The sequence below is a fragment of the Aspergillus brunneoviolaceus genome (assembly GCF_003184695.1).
Source record: "Aspergillus brunneoviolaceus CBS 621.78 unplaced genomic scaffold BO95scaffold_44, whole genome shotgun sequence".
NCBI classification, from domain to species: domain Eukaryota; kingdom Fungi; phylum Ascomycota; class Eurotiomycetes; order Eurotiales; family Aspergillaceae; genus Aspergillus; species Aspergillus brunneoviolaceus.
Genome location: NW_020290774.1, coordinates 206,051 through 223,497, shown reverse-complemented (window position 1 = coordinate 223,497; position 17,447 = coordinate 206,051). Strand labels below are relative to the sequence as shown.

Below are 17,447 nucleotides of genomic sequence, written 5' to 3'. Positions count from 1 at the left end.
CCCCCGCCATATCATCCACCATCACTGATTTTAATCCACCCCTGCAACCACTCAAAGCGCAACTACCCCTCCCCCCTATTGGAAAAACCGGATATCATCCCCGGTGCAGTGGGTCAGTTCACCGGTACTTCCACCGTCATCCACGCCGGTAGCCGAACACCTACACACCTATGCTCACACGACACGACACGTAACGTACATCTCCTCCACGGCGCGGCTGGCACCGACGGGTTGGAATCTCCACGATCGGGCTTGAGTGGGGAATTCAAATTGGTTGACTACATACATAGTACTCCGTAAATCGATACCCATGTATTCGATTCATTAATATAAACGCCACTGGAGATTGTGAGGCAAAGAGTCGCTTGCGATCGTAGGACTGAGGCAATCTGGGTCTCAAAGTTGATAAACTACTTCTACTTCGGGGCGGACTCAAACACACGCAATGTGATGGTAGGATTCAAGGGGAGTGAGTAAGTTTCCGGATGAAATCTGAATAACATGCAGAAGAGCTTGATACTGCGGACCAACCAGTAAACAAGACGAAGCAAATATGACCCGACCCCCTTGTCGACTCGTCATGCGACCTGATTCGTCCCCTAAGTATCGTTCGGTGCATGTTTACATGTATGCAACATGCATGCAGGGATATGTGCATGCAAGGCCGATCCCCCTTCTAGAATGTTCGCCCCAGCAATCGGCCTAGCTGATTCCATGGACTCAAATGCAGCTTGATAGCCATGCGACGCCGTTAACACCCTACCCCCTATCCAGCGACCTCTATATAACTTCATACTCCTTACACTCCCGCCAACTCCCGCGACAACCCACTGCGCCGCCGAACCCACCACCCATACCGATAGAACACAAACGGGATCGGAATCAGCGCCACCTCCACCAGTCCCAGTAGCGTGCCCGTCCACGCGATCCCCACACTTGAATACAGCCGGCGGCCCGCCAACGGAAGCGCACCCGCAAAGACGTACCGAACCATCGCGTTGCCCGCCACCGCCGAGGCGGCGTAAATGGGGTAGCTCCCCGCCAGGTAATGGGCGGAGTAGATGAAGATGAGGGTATTGCCCATGCCGAAGGGGACGCCGGCCAGGATCGGATAGATCCAGTGCGTGTACGCGGGCGCACTGGTGGATTGAGTTGTGGTCGTTGTTGCTACCGCTGTCCACGAGAACCAGAATTCACCCATGGGGCTGAGAATGGCCCCGAGGCAGACGGCAATGATGGGGGCCTCGGGCGTGACTCGGCCTGTGCAGGGGTCCCGCGGGTGACTGGCGATGATGCGGCGGAGGACTCGCTGAGGACGGCGAGGACAACGCCGGTGCGAATACCACAGTAGCCTAGTCCTGCGATGCCGGGTGGCCAGCCGCGGTGCTCTTGGAAGGCAATCGGGTAGCCGATGAAGCACAGGAATAGAGTAGCATATATGACACCGACGTAGAGGTTCCAGAATAAGCTGGTCGGGCCGCAGATGTTAAGGGATCAGTGAGACTGTTCGGCAGACACTCACGCGTCGACGGAGCTTGGAGGTCAAAGGCGTATTAGACGGGCTCACACACGGCCATGATAATAGGTCTTACCACATGGCTTCGCACAAGGTCCCATCCCACTTTGGGGCTATCATAGCGACACCACCATCGCAAGTCCCCAGTCTGTTCCTGTTGCTTTCTGGTTCGTGCCCGCAGTATCGCAGGCTCATATGTCTCCTTGAACAAGAACAAAGCCACAGCTGATACTCCTGCCCAGCAAAGTATGATCCAGTTGATCCAGCGCCAGCCAAGATACTGGTAGACAAATCCGTCGAAAATGGGACCTGCACTTCTGTTAGTTCTGTGCAAGAAACCGAGAAGCTGTTCCCAGCACTCACTTAGTACCAACTACCGGGCCAGTCATCGCCTCAAGACTCCAAAGACTGAAAGCCAGCGCCCGGTACCTTCTGCTGGTCACGTCGTTGATTGTACCCGGACCGCCCGCAATAATCGCACTACCGAAGAATCCTCCAAGTGCTCTGCAGACAAGAATGGTATGTATATTCCGAGCCAGGGCCACGGGTATCACCGAGCAGGCGAAGGCGAGGGTGGTGATCAGGTACACCGGTCGACGACCGTACAGCTCCGACAACGAGGCGAACACAAGGCATCCGAATGCCAGACCGAGCATATAGGTAGTTAAGCCGAGCAACACAACAGTGTCCGATGCGATCTCAAACGATTCTTTGATCCCTGGATTACCTGGGGTATAAGATGTGGAATATGATATCCTCGGGGACAATCAGCGTTGCCATCGAGTCACTATTGGATATGTCTATAGGATACTTACGCGCAGGCACTTGACACAGATACCGCCCCGACAATGAAAGCCCTGTATGCGGCCGACCAAGTGCGCGGGTCCTCCTGATCATCTGTTTCTCAGTAGACTTCAAATCCGGCATCATTCGACAGAATGGCTTGTTGTGTTGCTTGACTCAAGCCCACCCGATGTTGGTCTGCTAGGTTTCACACAGGTCATCGGTCCGTTTTCGACACTGGACATAGTCGGCCATTGGTATTTCCAAGCAGTTGGATGTCGCATCGTAAGACCACAGAAAGATTCGGTGCACGGTCGGACTGGCTCAAAAATAAGCCGTCCTATTGCAGCCATAGACCCTGCCATCGCACGATCATCTCAAGAAGAGCGAGTAAGACAATGACAGGACCCCCTGACAATAGCAACATATTGCAACAGATAAGATACTTATAACCTCCACAGCGGGTCGTTGCCGACGCATACGGGTGCTAAAACTTGGCCCGACCTTGGTGATATTATACTTTGTTCGACGATGTCATCTTTTAACTCTGCCGAGGCCTTGGAATGGGAAGAAATGCGATTGACATCACAGGTCTGCAAAGGCGATGGTTAGACGTGCAACAGCCCAGAAGCCCGTCGGATCACCTGGATGCATGATGCAGATGTATATAGGTGGAGAAAGGTCAGGCAGGTCTGGCACTTGCAGCCGCCTGAAGGCGAATCACTATTCCCGATTCGGGTTTGCGTCTCTTCCTCCGCGCTGCATTGCAAGGAAGCCCCGTTCGCTTCTTGGATTCAGTCTTCCTTTGTGTTGTAGCTGTCTACATCTTTCCTTCCGAGAATAATCAGTGAAACTTACTGGCTGTATCGAGTCGCACTGTCTGCTCTCCGCAAGTCATGCAGCGCGATTGACCAAGGACAATAGGAGGATCAAACATCGAACCAGGTATCGGCGAAAATCGATCCTCGATTGCTCTGACTACAATGGTCAAACTGATATTAGATATCCGGGGAACAAAAAGTAGTTTACAAGGCAAGGATACCACAGGAAGTCCCTCCCTATCGCTGTCCACGAAAAAAAATACCCAACCTCAGCAATTACACCCACAGCAGCCTACAGTCAGGAAAGTATAGATTGTTTAAACGTTTGTCATTTCATAAACTAGAAAAAAAACATCCTTCACCACAAATCCGATCGAATCTATGCGAGGAGAGCCTTGATACCGGCCTCGAGAGCGGGAGGGTTGGCACCGACAACGTCCTTGACCTTCTCGCCGCCCTTGAACAGCATGAAGGTGGGCATGGCGCGGACACCGAGTTCGGCAGCGACATCAGAGAGCTCGTCGACGTCGATCAAGTAGAACTTGGCCTGGGGGTATTGTTCGCTGAAAGCGGCGACCTTGGGGGCGATGGCCTTGCAGGGACCGCACCACGTGGCGAAGCAGTCGAGGACAATGGCGTCCTGGGAGTTGGTGACCTTCTCTCTGAACTCCGCAGTGCTAGGCGAATGTTAGTATCACTGATGCGCAGCCGATCGCAGCCGAAGGTAGAATCTGAGTCAGGTGGGGGAGAGGGGAAACTCACGAAGTGATCTGGTGAACCTTGCCGTGGTCAGACATGTTGGATTGTGTGGGGTTGAATTTGGCGGAGTGAGATTGAGAGAAGGAGCGGTGGTACAGAGGACTCGCGGCGGGAAAGCGCTGGACGAAGGTGGAACGCAGGAAAGTGGAGGATGGAGTAGTAGAAAATCTAGCGGAGGAGAGAGAAGACAGGCGAGCGGATGGTTTAAGACTGGAGGAAGGTTAAGAAGAGAAGAGATTAGCTCGGAATGGTTGAAGAGGGGCTGAGGCCAAAAAGGAGGGGCTCAGTCCGCAGTTTTTATGGGTGGGCGCAAATGACGTTGCACCATGAGAGGAAGGGAGGGACTGGCTGCTGCCTCTGACTAATCACCGTGGTCGAAGCCTCTCGGAGGCGGTGGAAGGAGGGATTTGGATTGAAAGGGGGAAAGCTGAGAGATGATTCACAGGTAGGTAGGTAGGTAGCTTACCAAGATGTCACGCCGCGGGAGAGACGCAGCAGGTTAGAAGCATTTGTCAGGTTGACAGTCGACATCTTGCAAAATACTAATCAATTTAGAATATAATAGTATTGTATGAATAGTATGTGTAGTATGGAATGAGTGTTGGAAGCAATTGGTTCGCCGTTCGGGACGCACAAGGGTTGGGCTGGAAGACTGGAGTTTCAAAAGCCGGTGCATTATTATTATTATTATTCGGATGACGTGCTCCGTCGCTTATGAATAGCGAACGGTCTGGACAGAAGCTGCCGGGCGTATGCCTGAATTGTGCCTGAATTGTGCCTGAATTGTGCCTGAATTGTGCCTTAGCACGCGGCGTGCTGACTAACTACCTTGGTGCTCAACAAACAGCAGCCCGCTTCCTTTGGCTGACCATCAACTAACTATACTCTTTAGTGATCACTTCACCCATATACCAGTTTACGCAAATTTGTTCGGTTGTGCTCTACGAAATTATGCATCTTTACTCAAATAACTTAGTATTTACGGACAGATCGAATGCTCATACAGACATCAAACAATAGCCACGGTTGGAAATGGAAAGAGATACCATTGTGGGGTGACTGACACCAAACAAGGACAGTCACTATTCTATACGCCAATATGTGCATTGAACTGAAACGGGAGAGTGCTTCACCTCTAATGAAGACGTAGATCCGCACGAAAATCAAATAACAGCATTTGACCAGCGATCGAGGCAAACTCCTTCAAACTCTCGCTGATGTGGGGTATCAACAAATGCAAGAACAAAACCTGCCAGCAAGTCGGGGACGAAGACCGGGCTTGACGGGGCAGCGAAGGAAGAAAAACGGACGTGGCCACTTCGAGTGCCACCAGAACTAAAGGCGAAATCCATCAATATGGGAGGAAGGAATCGCAGTAGAAAAGTCAAGGGAGCGACAAAGGAAAGAAGAGCCAAAGGAATGACTAGGGTCAGCAGGGGAGAAGGGGATTATTACATGAAATTAGATAAACAGAGACTGGGCGACGCGAATTAGGTGCTTCTTTGTCTCATGAGAGGGGGAAAGGCCGTCAAAATATGACCCATTGGTCAAAGGGGTCGGGTGGACGCATGTCGCTCGTACGCAATGCAAATCACACGCTCAGAGGGCGCGCCCTCTATCGTAGTCTTCGTTTGTGTCGAACTCAAATTCAGCAGAGTGTTCTTCAATGGGGCTGAACTCCTCATCGGCAGATAGAATGGTTTTGAGAAGGCCTTCGTTTGACTTGGGACGGACTGCCGGATTCACCAGCACAGGACGCCTTGCAACTTGAGCATGCCAGGTTTCCTCTGCTGGGTCTTGTGTATGGTCCACGGTCATGGTACTATCTCGCTGAGCACCTGCGCCATATCCGACCCGCGGAGGCTCATCCTGCTCAGATCCAAATCTCACGAACGGTTCATTGAGTGGTATTTCATCACCTTTGGGGGAATCCTCGTGGCCTTCCTCCTCAAGCTTGTTCCTCGATGAACTGAGACTGGTCCGAAGGGGGTTACTTGTTTTTTTCTGAGAAATGCGACGAAGGAATTGCCCTGACATCCATGACCCCTCGGAATCGATCGACGCTAGAGACTGGGATAGCGGGACGTCATCCGGGTTACCATCCCAGCTTTCGCCTCCCCACGAGTCGTGATGGTTGTTGCGAGAATCCGGGACGTCGGAGGCAGAGCTTGGAATAGGATATTGAGTGACCATGTTAACATCAGAGGTATCATCGTCCCTCTCAAACTCGTCAGCCACTTCTGGTATATCAGGAGACTGAAGGCGTGAGTCAGGTGGTGATAAAGGTTCGTCACCGAAATGTTCCGTGAATTTCGATTGGGAGCGCTTGATCGTGCCCGTGCCAAGGAATGCCTTGGGCGGCACGTACGGCGCCGGACCGGACGAGGACTGTGTTTGAACTTTGAAAAAGGATTCATGCGACGGGTTCGACGGCTCGGGGCTCCGTTCATGGAAACGTTCTCGGTAGCTTCTCTTGAGGCGTGAGCTCCCACGTCGAAAGATTGAGGTCAGAGTGTTCACACGACCGCTGCTATTGTCTGACAGACGCCTATCCGAGTCGATTATCCTTGAGACATCCGATGTTGATTCTCGACCGAGACCATACAGGTGCGAAGAAGTCGGACTGTAAACCTCCCGCCTCGACGGTGAATGAGAGGGAGTCAGACTGCTGCGAGACATTCCCATCTCTGTGGACGGAGCGAAGCTACGCCGCGGGACAACCCTGCGTCCACGGATAGAGCTATCGTCAAGAGTGCCGATGGCATTAGCACTCTCTGGAGTTTCGCAGCCTTGTCGCTCAGAATCTTTGGAAACTCCTCTCAGCCATGACCCTGACGGGGGGGTACCACCCAGGAAAGTCTTGGTGTCTTCAGATCTAGTGACACCTTCGTCGAAAGAAACCGGTGTAGCCCGAATACCAGCACCAGGCCGGCCTCTTTGCGTTGTAGATGCATCTTCGGCTTCAGCCTGATGCTTTGGTGTGGAGAGGTCGGCAGTATCCTGTTCCAACGGGTGCTGCTGTTGCTGGTCAGCGGCTTGTTGCAACTTGCGTTGCAATTTCTCCTGATCCTCGGCCTGCTTTCTCTCCCTGCGCCGGCGATCTCTTTCCAATAACTCCCGTAGAGCACCGGCGTCCAGAGCATCAGCCAGGTCATTTACCTTCTTATTCGAATGAGCATTTTCGTCAGATGCAGCAAACGTTGGCACCTTGTCTTTCTTGCTCACTGTCTCGGGTGACTTCTGGCTTTTCGAAGTGGGGGGCTTGGGAGCTTCCACATAACGAATAATTGGGCGGGGTGTCCAAGCTGCGAAAGTGTTGACCTTGAACGTGTAGGACTCAAAGATGTCGGATAACGACGACTCAGCTGAGTCACGGACTGACAAACTGACGTCAGACAAGTGGCGGTCTGAACGACGACTTGGAGCCCTGAGGCCTTTGCGGGTTTCGATGGAGAAGTGCTCACTAGGGAGCGGGGATGGGCGACGAGGGATGTCAATCGGTGCGGAAGCCATCAATCTGATCTCTCGTTCCCTAGCAATCTCGTATGCCTTGCGCTTGCTAAGTTTCTTCTTCAGGACTGCTGGTCCGCTAACGCTTCTTTTCGACTTTAGGAGCGATCCTGATCGAGTCAAGGTAGGCTGGTCATAGCTTGTGTTAGAGTGAGAGGTGTAGCTATCGGAATGCTGCTGACCGAGCCGAAAGGACAGTTGCCGGGCTCCTCTTATTGAAGCTGGTTGCTCGCTGTGGGACATGGGCGGAGGATACTGGTTAGACTGAGAAGCTGGAAGGACATCGTGCAGAGAACTCGGGCAATCTTCAGTAGGCGTAATGTGTCGGTTCTTCTGACGTTTCGAGGATTTGCGAGAGGGCTTGCTGCCTAGCTTGCTGCCATCGAAGCTGTGGCGAGGGTCCTGCGGCGGAACCTCCGCCACCGCAGGAGCATCGAGCTGGATCGTGTGCCGCTTGCTCTTACGACCAAACGGCCATATCGCCATGGCGTCTGATGGATTGAAACTTCGTCCCGCTCACGAGTCAAGGTGGACAGTGAAGTTTTCGGAGGCGAAGTTGTAGCGGATGACTGGACTCATGAGGAATGACGGAATGAACTAGACACGCGACCACGGAGCCAAGTCTGAAGCTGAAGCCTAACGCAAGAATAGGAGAGTTCCAAAAAAGAAAGCGGGTGATGGAAAAAATGGCAGATGGGGGAAGAAGGGGGATAAGAATATTTAGAAAGAGGAAAAGAGGAGATAAAGAGGAATAGTCGAAATTTCACGATTGGGATTGACAGGTAGCGGAGGCGAACCGAGACATTCAGAGCGATGGGGGAGAAAGTGCCGGGAGCACAAGGCCGTTCTAGCGTCTGTACCTAAAGAAGGATGCCCCAGGCGGTGGATTTGATAGTTTGATACAGGTAAAGCGGTACGAAGTCGAGACCCGGGGGGGGGAGGGGTGTTGAGGGGGCTTTAGAGGGGAGGGGTGGTGGAGCGAGAGGGGGGTGAAAGGGATGTGACTATTGGTTTAGAACGAGCGGGTAGATCGGAGGACTGAAAGGTATGATGAGCGAGGATTGAGGAAATGATGGCAGTCACGGTTTCGTAGCAATGGTGTAAGTAGGTATGGAAGTCGCAGGACTTTTGACGTAGTAAAGAGTTAGTTAACTTTGGTAGTGAGACCCGGGGGAGCCACGCCACATGGAGTGGCGGAAAATGACCTCCGTGATCACTCCAAGTTATTAGAGGGAAGATGCCAAAGGGGATCAGGAAGGAGGACTGCAATCCTAAAAGAGAGCGATGGGAAAGAAAGGCAGTCCAAAAAAGGGCGAGGAAGTCGGAAAGAAAGGAGAGAAGGAGAAAAAGAGGAAGAGGGGAGAAGAAAGAAGGAGGAAGGGGGGAGATGAAGAAGAAAAAAAGAAGCAGCAACAGCAGCAGCAACAGCAGCAGCAACAGCAACAACAGTGACCGTAGCTTTGAGCCCGACTGGGGAAGAGAATAATAGACAGAGACAGAGAGACAACAGCCCAAAAAAGGACGATGGTCGATGAGGGTCGGCGAGGGACTGTGAGGGCCGAGACAAACAAGCCGCCCGTTTCTGAACCAGGGGAAAACTACGGAGTACTCGGTTGGTTACACACTTTTCTCGCCCTCTGGGGCCGTCGCCGGCCGTCACAACAGCTGTCTGTAACTATGGACTATGGAGCACTTACTCAGTAAGTTACTGCTGGTTAATGATAGATTATGGAGTCGCATGGTATCGAGGTATTATTGGACTCTGCCCTCTCCTCCTTCTCCCTCCCCCCTCCCCCCCTGCCCTCGATTGATTGATTGATTGATTCATTGATTGATCGATAGGATGGATCTGATTCGACTTTGCCTGCATCGTCCCGAATCTGTTCCCTCTCTCTCTCTTTTTCTCTTCCTCCTCATGGGTACAGCACATACATACATGCAGATGCCACCTCCAACCGCCTTGTCTGCCTTCTGACCGTTCTGTCTTGTGCTCCATACCTGGTGGGCAATGTGTCATGCGGGAACTAACGAAAATCACCATCACGGTACGTAGGAGAAAAAAAAAAGAAAACAAGAAAAATACAGAGAAAAAGAAAAACCTCAAAACGGAAAGATAATCATGAAGGAAAATCTCTTCAATTGTGGAGAAGAATCCACCTACGTCGAGAGAGTCAGAGGGAGGCAGGCCCAATCCGAATCATTATTATTGCTTCAAATTGGTGTTGACGAGGAAAGGAAGTGGAAGAAGTTCATTGGTACCTGCCTTAGAGTAACCGCCCAGTGCGTACTAGGTAGGTAGTAGTCATGTATCTGCCGGGTACTCCACATTAATCCACCCTCTCTCTCAGCATCCAGAATGTGGAAGACAAGCTAGGCAGGTAAACCGCTGAACCAGAGATGGGTAATTTACATACATTATACTACGTAGTACGTACTGTACATTGTTCATGCTTCTGATTTAGTTCTTGTTCAGTATCTAGCTACTGCACAACATAAATCTAGATGGCCCTACCGTGCAATTAATTATATGAAGTATGAGTACAGTACATACGTAGCAGTTTAATTCATGGCCATGGCTCGGACAACAGTCCTGTAGGAGAGGCGGCGCCGCGGCGGGCAAGGCGCTTTTCTCGGCCGTTGGAACCGATCATGGTAAATCAACGGGAGCTATGTTCACACTCATCTACATAGTGAACGTGTGCCAGAGCAAAGCAGTGATGCAACAGATACCCATACAATATAAGGGCAACCGCATTGAGCTACCTCGAGCCACAGTTGAGGCCCAAATATGCTCAGCACAATCCCTTCGTCATACTGAAGTCTAAGGCAGATGCAGCTTATTACTCCATCCCCTTCGGGACTCGAACTTAACCGAGACTCGAGGGCGTCGCTCGTGGTCCCTCCAGGGTCCTGGATCATGCAATGACGTTGAACCCTTTTTCTCGATCTTGTCCAGATGGTGAATGAGCATCCGAGCGCGCGGCACCTCTCCCTTGTACAGGCCGGGCGGGATTTTAAGGCGCTGGGCAACATCGACACCAGTATCACGATGATCACTAGGCCACCACGACCATCCACCACCAGTGCTGTGATGCGATGTAAAACTCAAGACGGTAACTAAAACGGGCGCACTCTTACTCATACGAGTAAAGACCCAAATTCATTGCCGCCCACTCCTTGGTGGGGCCTGTGACAAAACCGCAGCCCCAGAGTGTTCTAAGACTAAAGAAGAACGTCCAGAGGGGCCAAATGACGATGCAGTTGGGTTCCTACGGTGGGGACATCTGAACCATAAATGCGGCGCTAACTCTTAGCTCGCTGCCGAGTCAATAGAGGCCAGTCGAGGGATAAAAACATAAAAACACTGGAAAAGGACATACCGGCCGATACAGAGTCAAAATCGGACATGACGGCATGCATAAGAATCAACAGATGTGATGCATTTGCTGCCGACCTTACAGTTGGCAAAAGCACCTACTCAGATCAAACAGGATATTGACGGAACGCAGACAACCTTGTTGTGTGGTTTTCTGTCATGAGGTGGATCAGGACATGACACTTTCTCCCGACAGTGCTACTGCCTCGGTATACTGCCCGTACTGTGAAGAACGTCTTCATCGCGGGAGCTCATTTCCCGCCGTTCGGGCTGCTTATTGCTACGGAGAAGCTAAAAGTCGTTAATATCCCGCCCTGCCGGCCGTGACAGCGTATCATTGACAGGTCGAATGTGCTGTGGTCCAAGCGTGCAGAACCGTAACGAGAGCATACACCACAATTTTTGTAGCAGAGCTCAGCCTGCGAGAGGACAAGATATAGCCACTGTTCCGAGACTCTCTACATGTATAATCCTGCAAAAACACCAGGCATTCTCTTTACTGTAGAATGGTCTATGAGGTGTCGGTCAAGGTGGGAGTGTCCATCGTCTAACTTCCTTAACATCCTGAGAACCTTTCCCTAGATTGAGTCCTCGGCAACACCAACGTCGACTTGCGTCAGTGGCTCACTCGATTTACTTCACCGATCCTTTGGCGAGGGCTAAATTTCAATGACGCTAGGTATGAACAGACTCCTAGAGACTTTGAAATTGATTCCTATTCTCGCGAGTGGTGACTGGTGACGGAATCGATATCCACCTGCTGTTCAAGTCTACACGCCCGACCGCCCGACCGGTCCGTGATTATGCTCAATACCTCGTCATCACTTGAAGCCTAGAGCATGGAGTAGCTAATTGCCCACTCTGCTGCCAAAAAGTCCCCGAGTCAGATCGCGGGCTGACCAGCGGTAAGCCTGAAGGATCCGCTTATCGGAGCGGCGTTTCCACACTCCCTCAGGCTCTGCTGAGATCTTATCCAGTGCCGATTGTCCAGTACGAATTACTGTGCGCGCACCCTTCAAGTCGTCATGCCCATCTTCCTCATACGTACTAGAAATCCCGCCTCAATCATCAAGCAAAAGCAATCGAAATGGTAGTAACCTTAAGTGATAAGACAACCCCTCCTGTCAGAGGAAAGTCAAGGCACTGTATGTACGGAGTAGGTATCCCTCAATACATTCCCAACAGACCCCAGTCTCCGAACTTCCCCCCCGACGGCCAATGCTAATCAATCAATAGTAGATCACCGTTTTCCTGCATCTGAACCACATTACCATCCCCTTCCCCTCCCCAGAGCCAAAAAAAAGACCCGGCCAGATCCCAATCCGAAGGAAGGAACAGGTGAGACATTCCGTCTTACTAATCTTCCTTGTCCACCGTAAGAGAGGGGAGAAAGGAACGGACGGAAGGGGAGAGGATCAAGAGGGGAATGAGATACAGAAAAAGAGTAGAATCGCTGCAACCCGGCCGAGACGGTGTACTGTCGACTACGGGAGCGCAGCACGCACAGCACGCTGGTTAATCTCACTCACATTTTCACTTTTCCACCTTGCATGCTTGTGGTGGGAGAGACAGTCGGAAATTATCCCACCCGCCACAGAAAGCCTCTCATGGGCCGGGTAATTTTATTGTTGGATTGTTCGCCGAAGGGAAGGGGTAAAGGAGGGGGGAAAATGCCAAACCAAATTAGCATTCAGGAACGACACGCGGGAAAGTCTCCCAGGACCATGGTACGGAGCTTTTTATTTTGATCAATCAGTTCTTTAAGGCACTATCCGAGCCTTTCGTAATGCCGACCCCCCTCCCTCCCGGCTGGGTTCAGTCCGCGCGCGCGCGATCAATCTGATTTATCCCCCAGGCTCATGCATGTAATCCGTCACCTTGAAAAGTACGCACCCATAAGAAAGAGACCTCCATGAGAGATGACCCATTCATTGTGCGAGAATCATGAACGATTGCACATCAGTGCACTTGAGTACTAGGTAGTTAGTTGCCTCTCAGCCGCTAACAAAATTCTACCTCGAGTACTGTACCTTACACCAACCAAAAGTCACACTCGCACCCGACGCGATCATCGTTGATGATAGGCGGAGTAATTTTATCTTTTGGTTTTCGATCACCAGGTACAACCAAACTGTGGGCCACTTCTACGATTGAGATTCTCAGTCAAAACCAGAAAAAAAAAATAAAAACAAGCAGAAATCTTGTGATGGGTTTAGGTGTTGGCAGTTGCCCATCCCTCTTTTTGCTTTGGATCACAGATCTACTAGTTTTGTACTACAGAGGTCGGCAAGGGTATGTGCCTGTAGACCAGACAACCTTCTTTGCTTCGGTTCAGTAGCTCGTCTCATCTCCCAGCCGTTGCATGGGGTGAGTGGAATCAGTCTCTGGAGAGTATCTTATGACTAGGTAGCTTACACGCCGCTAAGTTAGTGACTTCATGCTGCAGCCCAATATGCGGGGAGGGTTGGCGGTGACAATGCCGTTGAGATGTATGTACATTTACATGTACCGTGTGGCGAAGAAGTGTCTAATTATGTGCATAGTGCATCGTGAAAACGAGGGTCCAGCTTATTGAAAAATATGGGGTTTCAAAGTCATTTTATTTTCCCGTGTGGGGAAATGTACAGTACTGTTATACCTTGCTTCAATGATAGAATTTGTTGGGGAAGAAGGGGGGGGGAGTGGAGGAGGGGAGGGGTCCAAAAAGTCAACTCAACGACAGCACTGCAGGACACCATCAGCCTAAGTTAAACGGGCTGATCTTCGCAGGGAATAAGGAAATCGGGCCCGGGGGGTTGTTTTGCCCTGTCCACGCAGGGACCCTCTCCCTCCCCTCCGCTAATGATCGAGCATGCGCCCAAATGTAGGGCAGAGGTTGTTGTGCTAGGCTTACAGCTGCAGATCACTTCGTACAGTACGTAACTGCGTTTAATTCTCCTTAGGTTTCTACGAGTATCAGAGTTTAGCTGGTTGATCTATAACCAGTACCATCTGAGAGTAGTACAATATCCTCATAGGTACTTCTCAATCTGAAAACCACCAGTACTGCACTACAAATGCAATACCGACCGTGTACACCCCATCAACTTTGAAATCTTTGATCTTCCATCCCTCAACGGCTGATCAACAACCCCCACTGCCTCCCTGGAATCACATGAAATCTACTGTGGCGATCCAGCACAGTGGCTCAGAACACAGGCAACAACAAAACAACCTCTCCACCAAAGACACGCCAGCATTAATGTGTATGCCTGGGCTGATTGGCTTACCAACCAGGAAACCCACCTGCGTACTCAGCCACCCTACAAAAGACACACAACACATAGCTTGATACTGAGTGCACAGTATTTCATATCTAGGATGTCGATCATTCCTCGCCCCGTTGGAAGCCAAGGGGATTCGCTTTCCCTCCTCAGCCACAAACCCGCCACGTGAGCTGTTGATCATTCCACACAATCAGCGCCAAATGTTATACTCTTACTTAGTGCACTCCGTCTTGGAGGGCACAGACAACCCAACAAAACCCAGACATCTAGTCTATTCTGGACTTGCCCGATGATCGGCACAGGGTCGGTACTGTACAGTAGCCCGCTCTTACTTGATTATTGCAGTATTTGAAAAAGATACGTGTGGGTTAGGTCTGTGGTCATGGTACGTGCGGGACTAGATATGGCAGACCGTATTTCGTTGTTCGCAAAAGCTCATGAGTAGCTAGCAATGGGTTTACGTCCGGAGTCAGGCTAAGCTTAAATTGCCGGGATGGGCTGTAGCGGACCACGTTGGATGGTGCGCTGGCATCCAGCATAACAAGGGTAAGGTAGTTGCTTGTGCCCCGTAGCCATGACTATAAGATGCCCCAATAAGATGCTTGCTGGGGATGCTTCGCGTGTTAGTCTGGTTGTGTAGCTGGATTCTTGCACTTTTCATTATAAGGAAAACCACCAACGCCATCGACCACCGTGACGCTAAAATCAGAATTAGAGCAGCTCTTGGAAAACCGTTCAAGCATCGGACGCCACGTCTTGGATTCGAGCGCCTTTCCCGACAGCATGCATACTCACTGGCTGGGCATCTTCTTGTACGCTGCTGGATCCGGATTCCTCGTCCGCACCACTCTGTGTATGGGCTCTCTCCCAAGACGTGGAGGCACACAGAATGAAAGAAGCTCGCACAGCGTCGAGACAACCCAAGCCAAAGGGCCACTCCAACTCACGCCTACCTACTAAATAATAGATAAGATAACCCCCCTCCCCCCGGGGATAACCCCAACCAATGACGTCAACATAATTTGCGGCAGTCAACTACTTAACCCCATTCGATATCCAAACCACCCTCAACCGACATGAATCAACACTGTTCGCACCAGCAAAGTGGTTACTGAAGACGCGCAGAGATCTAAAATATTCCAAACAAACCGAACTTGACCCCCCTTCCCAGAAAATCCCAGTCAAAGCCAGTAGAAACTCCGGATCTAAATGACCCAGAGTCTTCATGGAGATGCCCCGGGCCTCCCAAAAAACATCACTGCAATTTGAAGCTAACTTATCGGGTACATCGCTTCCGCAATCTATTTGGCTCCCCTTCCAGAACCCGATACCGACGACTCACGTGGCGGCTGAGGAACCGTTTTATGGACCACGAGTCGTGCGTGTCGTTCTTTTCACTAGCAGTAGCAGTAACAGTGGCAGCAGTGGCGTTGCCAGGATGGGAGCTCAACCCGAAAGAAGAGGACGACCCTTGCACTAGCCATCGGGTTTCGTCTCTTGGTTCTTCTTGTCGGAAGGATGTGCTGGTGCTGGTGCTGGTGCTGGCTGCTGCCATTGACGCTGCGCCCATTTGTCTGACTGTACACGCAGCAGGTTTCTGGCGATGTTGACGGGGACAATGGTGGACAATGGGTGGATTGATTTTGAACAATGATGACAATGGGGGCGGTGGCTTCCTCTTTTCCGGGGATGCGCTAATGAGTCCTCCGTGGGAAATAGGTTTGCATTTGCCAGAATAGTAGATTGGCTTGATCTAATCGAGTTATTTCAGGTGGAGAGTCATCTGGCTATGACTCGGACTGGAACAGCTTTGATGAGAAGCTGGGTCCGAAAATTGTACTCGTAGGCAACAACGAAGTATTCGATGGTGGCTGGTGGGCGGCGGCGGCGGCGGGCTTGGATGAATGGACTGGCCAGGTGCGCAATTATTGCTGGGTGGTGCTTAGTTGAGGACTCAAGTGGAGTTTGAAATTCCTAAAATAAGAGCAGTCTTTATTGGAGTGGTAAAATAGGGATTCAAATCCTGTCTCAAGCTGTTATTGAACTCGTTCACAATAGGATGGAAGGTAATTGCTTGCAGTAAATGCGGTAAGCCTCGGAGATACTGGCTCAGCTACGGGACAAGTCCGGTTTGCTTTTTTGATCGAGGTAAAGGTGTCAGTCATATGTTATGTAAGTGTAAGTATCTCACTGTAGGCCGACAGTCACATTGATGATTGGTGTCTTGGCTGGATATAATGAATCGAGTTTACATGTTACTCAGTATGTACTCTGGATTAACTTCGGAACCCTCGGAGGCAGGAACAATAGGCGGGACAGAAATAGAGAACCAAACCACGGTTCGAGGATGGGGACCTTCGCCCATGGTTTAATGAGCCACGCACGTGTTTGCCCCCGTCCGCTATTGTTGCGATTCAATACGAACCACTGGTGGAGATTTAAATCCATGTTCTAGAAGATTGCCTACCTTACCGTTTTGCTTAGTACTGTATATGTATGTACAGTAGCTGCAACTGGAGCGAGCCGGTGCTCATACAGTACTGTCGGTAGGTACTGGTGATCTCATAGCTGCAATCATATGATGTGGCCATGCAATATCCGACTTCTTCTGACCGGGCGCTTTTTCCACCGGTTCACTGTATGTATATAGTAGTAGTCACAATCGGTGCGGTTGACATTTGAACTCATTGGGTACATGCATCTGCTGACTTTTAACACGCCCCCGCCAGCTTCGACCGGTTGGAGGCGTAGTATCCCAGGCAAGGCTCTTACCAGCTGCCACCAAGCATGGTCATTGACAGGCACAGCCCTCCAGCTTCAGGCAGCTCTCTGGCCTCATGTTGGCCAGCTGATTGGTCTCCACCGATCGAAATGAGGGGATTGGAGGATCTAATATTCGCCTGTATTCGCCTCCAGGCTCCCACTCATACTTGATGGTACCTAGTCCGTCAAGATCTGAAAAGGGCAGCTACACCATCAACAACTTGCACCTTAATCTCATGGTTAGCCAGGAAGCATTTCTAGTTCGGGTCTCATATGCTTGACTCTTGGTAGCAAGTTCATACAAATCTGCTGACGCATTGCCTGTCTGGTGTATGGACCGTCAATCCAGCCGGAAGATGAGCAGCTACGTGGATCAGATACGGTTCACTGTGTAGGCTATTATACTGCACCAGTTCAAAAGCCTGGGATGTGGGAGGGTCATGGGAGCTTATGGTTGTGGTGTATCTTTTAGCCAAGGTAGTAGATTTTACGCCTGAAAGATGGGGGGGTGGCTTGCTGGATCAGGCCAACCAGCAACTGAGGTCTCCCGTATGTCCATCTCGACTACATGCTTTATGAACACCCTGCCTGCTGGTCAATAGGTCAACAACCCCCTTCTCTTCCAACGTATTTCCCATCCATATCAAAACCAG

General features: G+C 51.0%; 5 protein-coding genes across 5 annotated transcripts; 2 read left to right on the top strand and 3 right to left on the bottom strand.

Moving 5' to 3' along the window:
* Positions 1–772: 772 nt before the first annotated feature.
* On the bottom strand, positions 773–2,544 carry BO95DRAFT_474448 (synaptic vesicle transporter; the record flags this gene model as incomplete). Its single annotated transcript, XM_025589801.1, has 6 exons — positions 773–1,283; positions 1,307–1,468; positions 1,570–1,825; positions 1,887–2,272; positions 2,332–2,413; positions 2,487–2,544. 6 exons carry the CDS (start codon positions 2,542–2,544, stop codon positions 800–802), a joined length of 1,428 nt encoding a protein of 475 aa, XP_025441001.1. The 3' UTR covers positions 773–799.
* A 955-nt stretch (positions 2,545–3,499) lies between these two features.
* On the bottom strand, positions 3,500–4,365 carry BO95DRAFT_416369 (thioredoxin family protein; the record flags this gene model as incomplete). Its single annotated transcript, XM_025584385.1, has 2 exons — positions 3,883–4,365; positions 3,500–3,797 (listed from the first exon to the last, which is right to left on the bottom strand). Exons 1-2 carry the CDS (start codon positions 3,915–3,917, stop codon positions 3,500–3,502), a joined length of 333 nt encoding a protein of 110 aa, XP_025441000.1. The 5' UTR covers positions 3,918–4,365.
* Positions 4,366–5,478: 1,113 nt separating this feature from the next.
* BO95DRAFT_365980 (uncharacterized protein) lies at positions 5,479–7,875 on the bottom strand (the record flags this gene model as incomplete). The annotated part of the gene is made up of 2 exons (XM_025582723.1): positions 5,479–6,814; positions 6,890–7,875. The coding sequence occupies 2 exons, from the start codon at positions 7,873–7,875 to the stop codon at positions 5,479–5,481; spliced, it is 2,322 nt and encodes a 773-aa protein (XP_025440999.1).
* A 4,742-nt stretch (positions 7,876–12,617) lies between these two features.
* On the top strand, positions 12,618–13,490 carry BO95DRAFT_444102 (uncharacterized protein). The gene has a single exon (XM_025586813.1). The coding sequence runs from the start codon at positions 12,843–12,845 to the stop codon at positions 13,101–13,103; it is 261 nt and encodes an 86-aa protein (XP_025440998.1). The 5' UTR covers positions 12,618–12,842; the 3' UTR covers positions 13,104–13,490.
* Positions 13,491–14,125: 635 nt separating this feature from the next.
* BO95DRAFT_433069 (uncharacterized protein) lies at positions 14,126–14,991 on the top strand (the record flags this gene model as incomplete). The annotated part of the gene is made up of 4 exons (XM_025585081.1): positions 14,126–14,196; positions 14,404–14,416; positions 14,481–14,577; positions 14,699–14,991. The coding sequence occupies 4 exons, from the start codon at positions 14,126–14,128 to the stop codon at positions 14,989–14,991; spliced, it is 474 nt and encodes a 157-aa protein (XP_025440997.1).
* Between the last annotated feature and the right edge of the window lie 2,456 nt (positions 14,992–17,447).